The 13,419-nt window shown below is 57.5% G+C and overlaps 1 protein-coding gene across 1 annotated transcript in view; it reads right to left on the minus strand.

Annotated features, from left to right (window-relative positions):
• The window catches only part of LOC122384322 (inactive tyrosine-protein kinase 7-like), a 65,074-nt gene that overhangs the window by 47,189 nt on the left and 4,466 nt on the right, over nt 1-13,419 (minus strand). The window contains exon 2 of the mRNA XM_043371626.1: nt 9,310-9,618. Within this exon, the coding sequence (XP_043227561.1) occupies nt 9,310-9,618 (309 nt within the window). The remainder of the gene's footprint in view (nt 1-9,309; nt 9,619-13,419) is intronic.

Below are 13,419 nucleotides of genomic sequence, written 5' to 3' on the forward strand. Positions count from 1 at the left end.
GGAGTTCATCAGAGAGAAGACTCCGCACCCAGCGGGGGTCGGCAGCTCCCGGGAGGAGCAGGATGAACACGTCAGAACGACGCGCCGGGAAGACGGATCGCCGGTCGGGCCGGCCAAACTGACCACCATCGCTGCGCCACGGGGGGCCGCCGGAGCTGCCAGCGCTGTGCTCCGATCAAAGCCCCGCTGCCGCTGTGGTGTGGCGGTGGAGACGAACCCTCGACAAGACATCGGAGCCGTTGACTACAGTCCGAACCGACGGACCGCTGTGCTGGGGGCGCACAGACCCCGCCGACATCCCACGGCCGACGGACGGGCCGGCGGACGGACCGTGGGACGGAGCAGAGTACTCCGAAATAGAGGCGGTGCGGCCAGTACGAGGGGGCGGAGACCGCACGGCTGGTCTCTCCCCACGCCCCGGGCCGCACCGCGACAGCCGCGCGGAGTCAGGTCGATAAGGGTGCTACAGGGGAAAAGGTGATTAATGGTGGGGTTCTGGAGGGTGCAGTGCACATGGACTGGTGCTCTCCTGCTGATGGCAGCGATGCTGACCTACGGTGTAGAGAGCACGCTGGCCACTTGAACAATGTGACTCAAACAATGACATCCGCATGGCATCTCGATATCACCATCAAAAGAGTCTGCTGCCGTGTTCGCGTCGGTCCCCGCTGCGTTCGCTGCGCGGTGTAAGCCACATACTGCAACGAACGCGTCCCTATTTCAGTCCGGATTTGGGTGAATTCGCGTGTGGTTGCGCTCGGCCCGCATGCCAACATGAGTGGCCACGCTAGGGCCCGACGTCCCGGTGGAGTTGCTGTTGCTGAGACGGCAGCTAACGGGCCGCCGACTGGCCGAGTCAGCGTGTGAGCGCCGGGGGAGAGCGGTGCCGAGATTAGCTGAGGGGAGAGGAAGGGGAGCGGATAGGGAGTCGGAAAGGGCAGGGACCGGGCGACGAAAATCACGGCAAGTTCGCCACGGCGAGGCGCTCAGCCCGACCAATGCCTCTGCAACGCTTAGTCCGTAGTCGTATCACTATCAACCAGTCTCAATCCCAACAACCATCCGCATTCCACATCCCACAGCCAGCCATCCCAAAATGACCACTGAGCAGGCCTCGGTCTGAACCCGATCCGACCACGCACCGACAACCAGCGAGTCCCGCGAATGCGCGCTCAGCGGTCGGTGTGAGCAGCGAGCCACGCTGCATCGCTCCAACACGGCGCTCAAGGCTGCAAAATCACGCTGCAGACCTGTCGGCGCGCCGCGCGGCGGGACACACGGGGGCCGAGATACCACTGCAGAGTGCAGAGCGCCCCAGCTCACCTAGCCAGCCGGCTCGGGGTTTGGTGGAACCGCGGGCAAAAGACCGCGGGGCAGCTCCACCTGGAGCAGCGGTGTGCTCTCTAATTGGCTTTACGAACTCTTACAGCCCCCGCCGCGGCTAATTGACAACATACGTCCATCCATTTTTCTGTTCTGAAGTACATACATGCTAACCAATGTCTGTCTAGCAAATCCGATCGGTGAGTTTTGCTCTCGATTGGCCGTTAGTCACGCGCGCACCGCAACTGAACAGCTGTCAAAACAACCAGTCACGTGCACAAAATTATGGGGTTCTTGCAGGCTGGATTATAGTATCTCACAGCGAAAACACGCTGCCTTAAATCAACCCAGCCTGAAGGTGTGGCACTTAAATGGGTAAAACAGCGCGTATTACTATCATTTAACCCATGTTTGGCTACCGCTCCACATAACTCCCCCTCTAACCAGCATCCACGGAAATCCCTGCATTGCATGAACGGTCGGTTGGAGCTCCAGTGGCCGGTCGGGTAAAGTTCCAGCATACCCGAGGGTCTAGTAATCAGCATCGACCTGGATAAATGCGGACCCTGTCTCTATATACCGGCCTGGGCGGACCGGCGAGGGTAGGCAGCAGGTAGGCAGGCGAGCCGGCCCGCCCGCGTGCCGACAAAGATCGACGACGGGCGTCGTCAGCGCACCGAACGGGTTCGGCACGGACAGCGCAATCCTGCGATAGTCATGGGCACAATATACGGCACCGTAAGGTGAATTTATGACCCGTGGGGCCATTCAGGCGGGCCATGTGTTGTAACAGAAAGGGTGCAATTACACTTGGCGGGCTCAATAGATCGTCTCCGTACGGTAACAGGTATGATACGGTCGAGCGAAAGTTTAATGCCGTTGCCGATACGTCTACGATGGTTTATGAACGGAATTGTAGCGTCCCTACTCAGCATCCACTTAGCAGGCGCTATTGCAAGTCCAGAAGTCAGACAAATGTTTGATCATTCCATGGGGACCGGGCAGATGAACCAACAGCAGTCGGCATCACTCCTGATAACCGTCACGTATTCGCACTAGCAATGGCGATCGCCTACCACCCCAGATCTGATTTCCACGAGTGGCTGGGAGGTAAAGAGTACCCAATGCCCATACCTCGATCTATCCAACTCCGATCGCTGGACGGCGCCCGCCCGCCCATCGCCCGCCGGGGACCCCCACGCCGGTGACCGGGGACGAGGCAATATTCGCCCAGCCCCGCACCGCCCAGTGTGGCGTGATTTAGAGCCGGCATTTTTACAGTGTTTCCTCGCGGCCACCGGGACCAGTCGTTCCCGCTAACAAGGTACCAACAGCCCGCTTTAGAGCTCCATAAATCCAGCCGGTCCAGACGCTAAAAACCTCACTCTCCGGCGGAAGTGGTCATCGTATCGGGGGAGCCAGACGGCCGCGCTGCAATGGCAGCGGGAGGGCTGATGCGCTAGAGTCCGTCCTAAATCCCGTGACAATCCGGGAGAGAGCTTGCATTTATTCATGAAACCATACGAATTTTGATATTCAAAGCTAAATACGGCGCTAAAAAGAATTCCTGTGGTGAAGTTTCACAGAAGCCTTCATATTAGAATTATGTGTGAAAATTGAAATGTCTGTGAAACAATGAAACGTCCTGCAGTAATTTCGCCGAATTCAGTGCACACTAATCTGGTTTAAACTTATACCAATCTAAAACCGATTAGTTCCACGCACTCGCTCGTTTCGGCACGTCCGTTTCCAATCATCGTTACACGTATCGCGTCTCTGGTCTGTGTGTCCCGGTGGTTGTTTTACACGTGTTTCTGTTCAGCGGCCCCTGTGTCTCCGTCCGCCGCGCGCCGCGCGGCAGCCCCGACCCGGCCGACCGGTCGGCGGGCCGGTAGGTAGGTAGACTGGACGAGTTTTTGTCGCGTCTGAGATCAGTGTCGGTCATCGGGGGCGGACTCGAGCGCTCCGATCACACACAGACACGGCCCGCGGAGCGAGCGGACGACTGAAAAACGGACCACACGTATGGTAGCTGGGACCGGTGACGGAGAGACCATGGGCCATCAGAGGCGACTTTCCAGGGACCAGAGCCATCAGAGGCGACCACCGAGACGGCGCGGCGGTCACCAGAACTAACTCTGAGCGTATAGGTAGATGAAGATGTTGGCGATACTGCGCTGTTAACGGCCCGACTGTAACTACACAAGGTGGCATGAGCCTGCCGTCGATCGCACCACTGCACTGGGTGATCCGGTAATCTGTTTTCGATATGAATGCTCATAGACAGCATGTTATCTCCCAGGGCCTCTCGGCTTGTACGGCCCACGTAGCAGCCCGATCGACGGAAGGCAAACAGAGTGTGGGCGGTGTGCGCTGCTCCGGCGCTCGTCTGACAGACAGGCTGTCTCCGTCAGACGCTCCAGCTCAGAGGAAACCCCGGGCAGCTCCGGTCGGCACACCGGCGGCCTCGAGGTGTCAGAGGCCCGACGGCAGGTAGCTACAGAGCACCGCTCGTCGGTCAGGGGTGCGAGGGTGATGTTTGGCAGCACCCCCGGCCGGCGCAGTTGGCCAAGATGATCTGTGGATCGCGTCCAGTGCCGGTTGAACCGGCGCCCACCTGTGAAAATGCAGCCGGACACTGAGCTTCATTGCTGGCTGGCTCACTCACGCGACTTCCCAGACTTCAGAGGCTTTGCGATAATTTTTATGCTTCAACCTTTTCATCCTTGTGGAGGAGAAAGTCACGGACGTTTTTCAACAGCAAATGTGTCGCCGATAAGACGTTTTGCGCGACCTTCCCACCGAATTCACAAGGTAAGTGGCTCGCGTGGCCCGCGCTGACAGGAGCCGGGGACGGCGTGACCGCCACCTGCCACTGTCGGCGGCGATAACGCCCAGATTTTAGGCGCCGTACCGGTTCATGTCAACGGCAAACGCTACAAAAGTCGGCGATGTGCTCGGCTTGTCAAAGCGCCCATCTGCCGCCGCTGGAGCCGGCGGAGTTTGTCGCATTGCATGTGACAGAGGCGCCCCAGTCAGGGCCGGCAAGGATTCACATCGACCGCAAAGCCACCGCGGCCGCGGCGACGACAGGCTTACAAACGTGGCTGATTTATCGCGATTCCAATTAGTAGTTCGACATGAGCGCACCGACTATCAGATCGAAACGTTGTAAACTGTAGGACTGCAGGCGCATTGGAACTGTACACATTCTTGTCAGCTACCTACTAGGTACCACTATCAAGTATCAGCTACCTAATGATCATAGTACTGAAATCAAGAAATAAGTACACTTTGGCGAGCCAAACCAGAAAATCCTTTAGAAAGTGGTTGAGCAAAACACTGGTCATGACTACATATATGTAGATATCCCCTAAAGTTGAGCTCACGCTATGATTCTCAACATCCTTGGAGCACCACGAATCTACAAACGGAACAAGATCCGTGATCAGCTACAAACGCCTGATATCAAGAACTACATTCTCCGCTAATAGAAACACCGTTTGCACATCCCTCCCATTTCCCAAACAGAACTATAAGTCTAGGTCAATTTCCGATTTGGCACCTAGCAGTACTGGGCCGGAAACGCAGCCTCAGCAGTGGGCAGTCATCCAAGCGGGCAGAGGCCCGTACCGACTTCAGATACCCCCGGCTCGCCAATGCTACGGCAAGGCAGGCTCGGTCGCCTCATACGGTAGGAGTTCGGGGCGTGGCAGGTCAACCCTGTCCGCCCTGCAGCTGCGCCGACCACCGCCCGTGTCACAGAGAACGGCTGACACTGACGGGTGGTAACGCAGACAGACAGGGGACAGAGTGGGCTGGGGAGCAGCCACTCCCAGACAAGGGACAGGATGGGGACAGGGCGGACTGTCACACTGCCAGACCAGTGCATGAAGACAGACACGGAAACAGGCAAGAGGATGAAGACATAACAACGATCTCGCAGGCAGAAACGAAGACAGGCACACCTACAAACACGCGGACAGACGGGCAGACGGGGCGGACAGACGAGCGCTCGCCCGGTCCCGATGGTCCGATAGCCGCCACCGGCGCCGCCAGCCAGCCGCGCCAGGAATCTCTCTGCCGACAGGTGACAGTTGCCGCTGTCACACACTGTCACACACTGTCACCGGGCTGACAGGAGGTGCAGTCCGAGCTGCCACCAGCCGACGTCCCGGCACAATCGCGGAAGGCCGGTCGCGGAAAACGAGCACTGAAAACTGCAGCCGCGATTACATCATGTTGTGGTATCAGCCGATGAAATTGCAGAGTGATAAAACAATTTTAATCCCGCAGTAGAATCTATATTTGAGACATATTTAGTTACTGCTGCCGGGTACGAGCTATGCAGCGACATACTTCAGCCTTCTAAAGCGAGCGACCTCAGTAAATGTGTAGGGACTATCCCTGCGGCACGAGTCACCGTCTCCACAGAGCACAAAGACGACGAGTGTCACCCGCGGCCGGTGGGCGGCGCTATTTACACCATTTCGCCTCCAGGCACCGCGGCCCATTGCACCATATGGCACCGACACAGGACAGGGTGCAGGCCGTTCGCGTAAACGAGCCGCGCCGACCGGACGCGTCGCGCTGGCACGGGGCGCGCGGGCTAGGGGCGACGGGAGACAGATTGTTTCACAGAGGATCGATGCGGGCTGTCTTTATGACACGTCGTATACCTGAGCACACAGGCGGACGTCGTAAACTGACGCCATCTGGGCCACACAGCGCCGGCCCACACAGGACGGAGCGGGACGGCCGGCGCGACACGCGGGCCCGGGTGCAGGATGTGGGACGGGAAGCTGGGTGTGGGACGGGAAGCTGGGACAAGCCGGAGTGGTTGAGATGAGAGGTGAGACGGAATGAGACCTACTCCGGACTCCCCCTGCGACGAAGTGAGATTCGCTAGGACGTCGTAAGAACAGCGGAGAGCAGGAACCGTGTCAGAAACGAGAGCAGCCAATATGGCGCCAGCCGAGAAGGGGTTTCTGGAACGACCTCCGAGACTGGCACACGCAGATTGAACGCCGGACTCTGACGAGTCGAATGTGACGGAGAACAGAACAAGGGACTCGAGTCTCGACTGTCTCAGGGAGGGTAACGGGACAAAGAAGGCGGCAGAGTTTATGTGTCTCCGCTACCATGACGCGGCGGAGCACAGAGCCAGGGAGCTCGCCAGCGCGGCCATCCCAGCAGCCTGTTTGTAATCGGGCCCGCCAGACACCCTCATAATGGCTACAAGCCGACGACTGAGCAAATAACCGTCCCCGGCCGGGCAGCGGCACCCTGTTTACCGGCCTGCAACAGAGGCGCCGGCGCTCGTCACATACGGCCTAACAAGAGCGCAGCGCGCCGCGCGTCTTCAAACGGGCCGCGCGAGCACGGCCGGCGCGCCGCGCGGCGTACCCGGCGCGGCAGGGTAAACAGAGGCGCACCGAACCCGGTAACGAGCGGCGGAGCCGGGCCCAGATGGGCGGCCGGCCCTGACAGACAGCTCCGCCGGCGGAGGCGCGCTCTCCTCCCCTCCTCAGAGACGGGGAGACGGACGGGGAGACGAACGGACTGAAAGACATGCGCCAGGCGGAATGGTCAAAGAACGGGAACATTTGGAAGAAAATCGCATAGTGATGTCGGCCTGTTGATGTCTTGAATGTCTATTGTTTCGTAGTAGTGCTATCATTGATCATTGCCATTGTAGTTTTGATCACAGACACGAAAACAAGCAACGATCAAAATTTACCGGTGGCAGTAATATGTCGAAAGAACGTTAGTTGGGGCAGAATCTTATCAAAACAGTCTCACCCACACCGGTGCCCGGCACTATCCGCTGGCGCTCTGAGACCGCCCGACAGGTGTGCCCCCCCCCCCCCTCCCCCCGCTGGCCGCGGGTCGGCCGGCGTCGGAACCGTCGGCGTCGGCGCGCCGCTGCCGCCGTCGGCATGATGTAACGATCAAATTAATCAGCCGCTTTTAGACGAGCTGAGACGCGAGGTGTTGGTATTGGCTGCCGCCGCCGCCGCCGCCTGTCCCACCCCTCCCGTCTCGCTCCCCTCAGAGAAGGGTGTCTATCTGGCGGACAGCGGGTCGAGCACCCCATGACCCTACTCATCTGGAGGTGACCTGACCCCGGGTCAAGTGGCTAAGGCGGCTTCAGTTTACCACACATGCCGGCTGCTGACTGGCGAGACCTGACTACCATTTATCACCATAACGAGCAAGCCAAGATCTTGGCGTATGTATATTTGGAGATGGATGAGTATATATTTAGACATTTGGCTGTACATTCTTCGCTCAGTTACGAGATCAAGTGTCTCAAATGAAAGCTCCCGTCGTAAGAACACGTGGTGAAATACCGACCGCATGTCCGGTGCAGCTGGCTAGTTTTGATGATAAACTGGGCTCCCCTGTCTGCCTGTGCCATTTGCGTAATGCTGCAAGTCTGCAATACGAGCAGGATAATCACTTACGGAGAAACATTCAACCCATAAGTCGCGTTACATATTGAGCGTCTCGCGGACCTCATGGTAGGCTGCAAAATATCCCGTTAGCCATATGCCATATCATACAAATAACGGCACCGCATTGCAGCGTGTTGTTGTTTTGACGTTCCTCTCCCACAGCGAGCTCTCTGCTTTGACGGCCTGTGGCGTCCAGCCCTGACGGAAAACACCGCTACACGACACTCTGCACATGGTCATGGAGTGACACGACACTCAGTGACACACATGACACAGTGTGTCATGATGAGTGAGCGGTGGGACCGCGCCGGTCGGCTGACCCGGTGTCACTTCCCCCTTCCGCCCTCTCCCGCTATCACACCCCGCGGTATCACCAGATGTGACAACGACAACGGCGGCGTCGGAGGGGCGGGAGTCACACCGAGCTCGGCTTACAGACGCCGCCGCCGCCGCCGCGGGCTCACACACCCGCCGCCGCCGCCGCACCGTCGCGGACGCCGTTCGACGCGCCCTCGCCGCGCTCCCCGTCACCCGTCGAGGAGGGGCGAGGGGCCGGGGAGGGAGCCGAGGGCCATTCGACGCGGCGGGGAAGAGAGGACAGAGCCGGATAGAGGGGAGACAGAGTTATGTGCGCCGCGCTATCGCCGAGGAAATGAACGAAAGGCGGGGGATGATCGCGTCCGAGGGAACCGAGACGGGGACCGAATTCCCGTCTTCGGAAAAATCGATGGCGGTATGAAGAAAACAAGAAAACGATACTCTCTTGTATCCCCTCACAAAGCGTCAGAAGCGTAACCATCTTCAGACCTCCTAACAAGCACTCCCGGGTATCAATTTACCGGCACCCTCAGGCGCCATCGGACACGATGCCCTTCCCGAATGAAAACAATCACGGCCCGCCACTGGTATCGGGTATCACCGGGACACCTGGCAGTGCTATAATACGCCCTCATCACGAGTGGCTCGTCAATGTTAGTGACTCGTTACAAGTTCGCGCCAACGTTCGAGCTCACAGCACGCATAGTCCGTTTTTTCTTAGCCTCGGTTATCGTGTCCGTCGGTTTGTCCGTAAGTGTCCGTCCGTCTCACGTCGGCCCGTTCGTCGGTCCATTCGCAGTCTATCTGTCTCTCCGTCTCTCGTCTCTTCGTCCGCCCGTCCGTCTGTCCGTCTCACGTCTACCTGTCCGCCCGCAGTCTGTCCGTCGGTCGCTCACGGTCGCTGGACAGGGCTGACTGGACGGAGCCACCGCCAGCTGGCGGCGTGACAAAACCACGGCCGTGCTCTGGACATCAGGTTACCATTTACATTTAGCGGGCACGGTATGCCCCGGGGACGGGTCTGGGGGTGACACCACGGCGAGAGAGTCGGACAGACGGAGACAGAGCGAGACAGACGGCGAGGGACAGTCGAGAGATGGGGTGGAGGTGAGGTAAGCTCACAGCTCGGATACATCACAGTGAGAACTCTGGCTAGGTAACGTCGAGCATGCCGCGCGGGTCAGCGGTCGGTACCGCGGCGGGTACTCACACTGGATGTTGAGCGAGGCCGCCAGACTGGTCAGGCTGAAGCCGGTCGTCACATTCATAGCGATGCAGGTGAAGTGTCCGCCGTCCAGCCGACGGTCAACGCGCGTGATGTGCAGGTCGCTGCCGCGCTGAAAGCGTCGGCTGGAGTTGTCCACCGTCTCGCCATCCAGCTGCCAGTAGAACCTGATGAAGCTCGTGTTGGAGACCATGCACTCGAGGTCGACGCTGCCACCGTCGCGCACCACCAGGTTCTGCGGGTGGCGCGAGAAGTAGAAGTCGTCCAGCGCCAGCGCCGCCGCCGCCAGGCACGCTGCAAAGAGAGGGATAAGACTGTCAGAAGACCAGTGGGTAACAGTGGACTTCCGCGTTCAGTTTGAGAAAATACCTACTGGGTGGAACTGATCGCAAGCATAGTGCGATAGATTAGCGCGTAACTTATTTCCAATGCGTAGTTGCTCTCAATTTCTTTGTTTCTTCACCATCAATTCAGGGACTGAAACTCTCCTCGGCAGTGGTGAGTCAGCCGCTTCAGAGGCCTGCTCGTCTCTGAAGACGACCACTCGGTCGGTCGGAACAAGCCAGAGAGACCCTCAATTCATTGACACAATCGGCGGAGGCAACGAGCGACCCGTTGCGGGAGCGCGGATGGAGATGTTGGTCAGAAGGCGCGGCATGTTCTTTGTCCGAGCGGTGGGGATCTGTTGAATTCTATTTCCACTTTCCTGTGCAAGACAACATTAATGAAACGTTTAGATGCTAAAAAAATATCCTAAGACAGCGTCAAGTCAAATATAAGAGTAAAAATAACTATGAATGGCGAGCGACGCCCGTCTCTGCAGCACTATGCCTCAGTAGTCAGTACCTAGCCTACAACCGTGAGAAGTCACGTGCATTGCCAGTGCCTGTAACCCGCGTGACATTTGTTTACGAGCACCTGACAAAGCTCGTAGCGTTGCGCGGAATGCTCAGCGTAAAAACCGCGGGCGCAGGCGCTCAGGCCGGCCGTGACACCGTAAAAATCCACAGCGCTACTGATGATCAATGGCGCGGTTGCTGCTGCCACGAAAACCCCGAGCGCAGACACCGAAAGGGCCCCAGCGCCGTCCACGGCGAGACATGAGGAAGAATATCACACTACACACCTGGCCACGGTCCACGACGATTGCCTGGGTTGTTCCACACTGCCACCGCCCACCGTAAAATAAATGCATCCGTGTTGAATTAAAAAGGCACAATTTTAGATTTCGAGTACGATTTTACTGTGTTTAGGCAATGCGGATAAGGCATCACAAGAAAACGAGCCATCAAGCGATAGCTACCGGGTGGAAATGAAAGAGGCCACAAAATGTGCACATATGCTGTGCAGTGTGCAATCAAGGATTTGTGCAATGTGCAATGTGCATGCAATCCATCGCAGTGCCGCCCAAACAGTTTGTAAATATTTGCCTCCACGATAAGAAGACCCATTCGGCATTCGGTGACACCTGGATTCATTTATAATTTTAACAGGGCCTAAATCGAAAGCAAACCAATCCCAGGGATCAGGGAAATACCGTCTGAACCCTTCCAGGTATGATGAAATACTATTGCCAAATAATACGCATCAAAACCACTCGCATATCACTTTCCTCATGGTAACAGTCCGGCACGCTCGTAGCAATACATACCAGAATTCGAGCGATACTCCATCAGACTATAAAGCTATCTATGACAGTCATGCAGTACCACGCCAGCCCAGATATTGTAACGAACGGGGACACTGATTGCTGACGCGGCCGGTTATCTGACCACCCAGCTGTCACCATGGGTGCTGTCACCTCTCGTGACCAATGTCAGTGCTGTTCTAGGCCAAGTGTCAAGACCAAATGCTGGCAGTCAGGACCAATAGCACCAGCCTGGGCACAGGGGCAGCCCCAGACGGGACGGCACAGCCCTCGGGGCAATATCGGTAAGTGATGAGGCGTCAGCCTGCTGGGTGCGATCATCCCTTCCGACGGAGAACTGACGGCGGCAGACACGCCCGTCGGCTACCGTTCTGGATGGGTGAGAACAGCCTGACCATCACCCCGGCGGCTGCCCTCTGTGCTACAGGTTATCGGCGCCCAGTGATAGCCCTCTCGGTTACCATCGACACCCGAAGGATATCATCGGTCCGTCTGCGCATTCGACATGCATTGTCAGCACGACGGCAGGTGTCCAGCGGCAGACGAGAGCGTGAGTTCCGATTGAGATGAGATAAAGGGAAGTGCGAGTGCAGGAATATCATGTAGAGGGAGATCGGATGAAAGGGAGATCGGGTGAAAAAGGAGCTCGGAAACAGATGTCGATCCGATAGCCCTGATCTTATAAGTAATGACACCATCAAACCAAGCAAAATATATAAAAAAAAACGGTGAATGTCCGTCATAGGAGGTAGCATGTAGGTGTATGTGTAAAGAGTAAATAAACGACAATGATCTACATACAGGAGCAGATAACGATCAAATGTTGACGTAGGAAACTGCATAGCTTCATATCCAACATTTAGTAAGAATCCCAACCGTCAGTAATTAACCATATGTCCGAACGGGCGCGAAGAATGACATGCAGCTCTTCAGCGGCAGTTAGCCACAACTCCCGGCCACAAATATTAGCATTTCGGTCGGCCGGCATGCCTGGCACGTTCGCTCCCAGACCCAGCCCCACACAAGACAAACGCCTCCTCGGCCGACCGTATAAACCGATTGCCGAGTCGATGACGAGGCCGTCTTCTGGCTCGATGACCAATGGCTTTACCCGACTGCAATCGACGCCACCATGACTGGCCACGAATCCGCGGCGACTAATTTCACTTCGGAGCAGCGGGGAGTCCGCTCCGTACTCAATATGCTAATGAAGCGTGCCTCACGAATGGAGAGGCGGTCGCACCGTCCCGGCGGGACTGTCATCTCGGTCCGCCGCCGCCGGCCGGCCGACACCGCATTGACACGCGGGCTGGGGCACGGCCAGGCGCTGAATCGCCACCGCAGATACGGTCACTCCCAATTGAATAACTGGCGCAGCGTGTAATTGCCAGGTCGCTAATGAATAAACAGTCTGAGAGTGGTGTAATCTATTCGCGGCGATTCGGCGCCGCCCGGCTCAGTAAGTAATGTAGCCAGCCTATTGCAGGGCGCAGAACGTGAAGATAATCACCGCAGCTGTAATCCGAGTCGTGATTGGGCCGATTCGTCCAGTCATGTATCAGAGGGCGCGGCGGAGCACCGCGGCCGTAGGAGGGGTCCAGCTCGGAGTTTTATACCGCCCGAGTGGTCACTGCGCTGGTCTGACGGGGCTGTGGCGGCGCACTTTACCGCCGCAGAAATACCGACTCGCGTGCCTCGCATCGGGTGGAGCTCACCGCGGACGTGCATACCTGGTCCATGTCGCCCAGCCCGGCGTACAACCACGATCTGTCGTGGAGCAGTAGCCTTCAGAGGTGCCGCCGTGAGTGTTAACTCTCTCGCCAATCGCCACTTCTCGGCTCCCGATCAGTGATGGAAGATAGCTGAGTAACAGCCTCACTCACACCGATAACGACTGGAGAAGCGTGCCGCCCCTGTAATTCTCTCTGCAAACGTCCCGGTAACGTGATCTCAGCTAACTGTCCGGCGGCGAGCAATTAGTGCCAACTGCCGCAGGACACGAGAGGTTCGGTGGCGTCGGTGTATCTGGGTCCGTGAGATCACGACAGGCAGTCGCCGGCAGATGTGCCAGACGTATGGGAAATGTGGGAACACAGAGGGGAAAACAGGGGAACGACAGCTGGTGGGAAGTACCGGAGCTGCCATTGGGAAACTGGAAACGACGGGAGTCGTGGGTCCGCCACACATCGGCCAGCTCTACGAAAACGAGAGACGGAGAGGGGAACACTAAACTCAGCGTCTCTCCACAGTCCACTGTGAGCACACAGTGAAAAAGCGATGACCTCGAAATAAAGCATGACACAAGAAGCATGTTCAAACTCAAGAAAGAAGTTTGGTTTAGAAGCGCTGTTCGCCCCAGCAGAAACTGATCGGTCGCCATCGTCAACACAGACTCCGACCGTCCCCCGGCTCATTCATGACCCATCCAGCTGCTCCAATCAGCTAAA

Source organism: Amphibalanus amphitrite, unplaced genomic scaffold, assembly GCF_019059575.1.
Source record: "Amphibalanus amphitrite isolate SeventyFive unplaced genomic scaffold, NRLGWU_Aamphi_draft 000186F_arrow, whole genome shotgun sequence".
Taxonomy (NCBI): Eukaryota; Metazoa; Arthropoda; class Thecostraca; order Balanomorpha; family Balanidae; genus Amphibalanus; species Amphibalanus amphitrite.